Source organism: Propithecus coquereli, unplaced genomic scaffold (genome assembly GCF_000956105.1).
Source record: "Propithecus coquereli isolate 6110/MARCELLA unplaced genomic scaffold, Pcoq_1.0 Scaffold215, whole genome shotgun sequence".
Classification (NCBI taxonomy): Eukaryota; Metazoa; Chordata; class Mammalia; order Primates; family Indriidae; genus Propithecus; species Propithecus coquereli.
Genome location: NW_012146634.1, coordinates 1,089,445 through 1,090,698, shown reverse-complemented (window position 1 = coordinate 1,090,698; position 1,254 = coordinate 1,089,445). Strand labels below are relative to the sequence as shown.

General features: G+C 38.4%; 1 protein-coding gene across 1 annotated transcript in view; it reads right to left on the bottom strand.

Moving 5' to 3' along the window:
- The window catches only part of LRIG2 (leucine-rich repeats and immunoglobulin-like domains 2), a 70,630-nt gene that overhangs the window by 45,453 nt on the left and 23,923 nt on the right, over positions 1-1,254 (bottom strand). The window contains exons 5-6 of the mRNA XM_012644582.1: positions 1,083-1,226; positions 734-877 (exon numbers count right to left, since the gene is read on the bottom strand). Of these exons, the coding sequence (XP_012500036.1) occupies positions 734-877; positions 1,083-1,226 (288 nt within the window). The remainder of the gene's footprint in view (positions 1-733; positions 878-1,082; positions 1,227-1,254) is intronic.

The following is a 1,254-nucleotide window of genomic DNA, read 5'->3' as shown; positions in this document are numbered from 1 at the left end:
TAGAGTTGAAATTGCCTTTAACAACCATCTAATCCTATGTCCATCTTTCACTGGATGAAGAGACAAGGAAAATGATGCCCAGGAAAGGCTAAGTGATTTTGTTCCTCTGGAGGTATGATGAAACATATATGAGCTTCAGCAGCAAACAGATCTGCGTTCTAATTCTGGTCCAAACATTTACGAGCTATGTGACTTTGAGAAAATAATTTTAATGTCTAGAAGCCTCGGCCTCCTAATATGGAAAAGAGCAGTAGCATCCTAGAATTTGAAAGCATCTGGCACATATCAGATAGTGAGTGTTTGTTTTTTCTGTTCAAAGTCATGCAGCAAGCAAGTAGCAGTCATCAGGTCTCCTGCCAGAGCTCCTCCCACTACATATCCTGCACCCTTTTGAATGAGAACTAGTAGTTCTGGTGCGCTGTCAAAGTTAGAGGAACAAGCAAATGACTGCATTCTTGACACTAGCAACTGTGACACAGTAAGAGAAGCTTTGGTGTTTAAGTGATTGAGAATAAAAGTACAAACTGAACTGCCTACTATAGGATTGAGATAAAAAAAATTATGGGGATAGAGACAAATAATACTGTCTTTCTCTGAGGCACAGGACAGGAAAACCACAAAATATTAGCATACATAAAGTTGCAGAATGATTAGTTGTTTTATAATTAATTTGTTTTATTGTGTTTTTAAAAAAGTACCAAAAGAAAAAAAAAAAGAGGATGAATATACTTACAGTGTCTGGAGATTGGAAAGAAACCTAAACACACCATCAGCAATGTGAGTGACTCTGTTGTCCCCTAAATTCAATCTCTCCAGTAAGCTCAGACCCACAAAGGCAGACTCATCCAGGCGGGTCAGCTGGTTATAAGACAAATCACTGAAAACAGAAAACATGGAAAATAAGGAATTGATTGTATTTTGGTTCAACTTACAAATTCTTGTTATATTTACATGATAAAATTAGAGCTTTCGACAAACTTCGGGTAAAGAGGGGTGTTAGATCTCATTACTGGCCACAGAAATGATTTATTCCAACCTGCTCTAGTCTCACAGCCTCCAATGAAATGCCATCCAACACTTACAGTTCAGACAGTCTTTGGCAAAATTCCCATGCATCAGGACTGATTCTTTCAATAGCATTCTGGCTCACATAGAGCTGCTGTAACATTCGCAAGCCATACAACCACCCCTTGTTCACTCGTGTAAGGTTATTGTGTTCCAGTTCTCTGCAGAATTAGAGAGAAGAGAAAATAG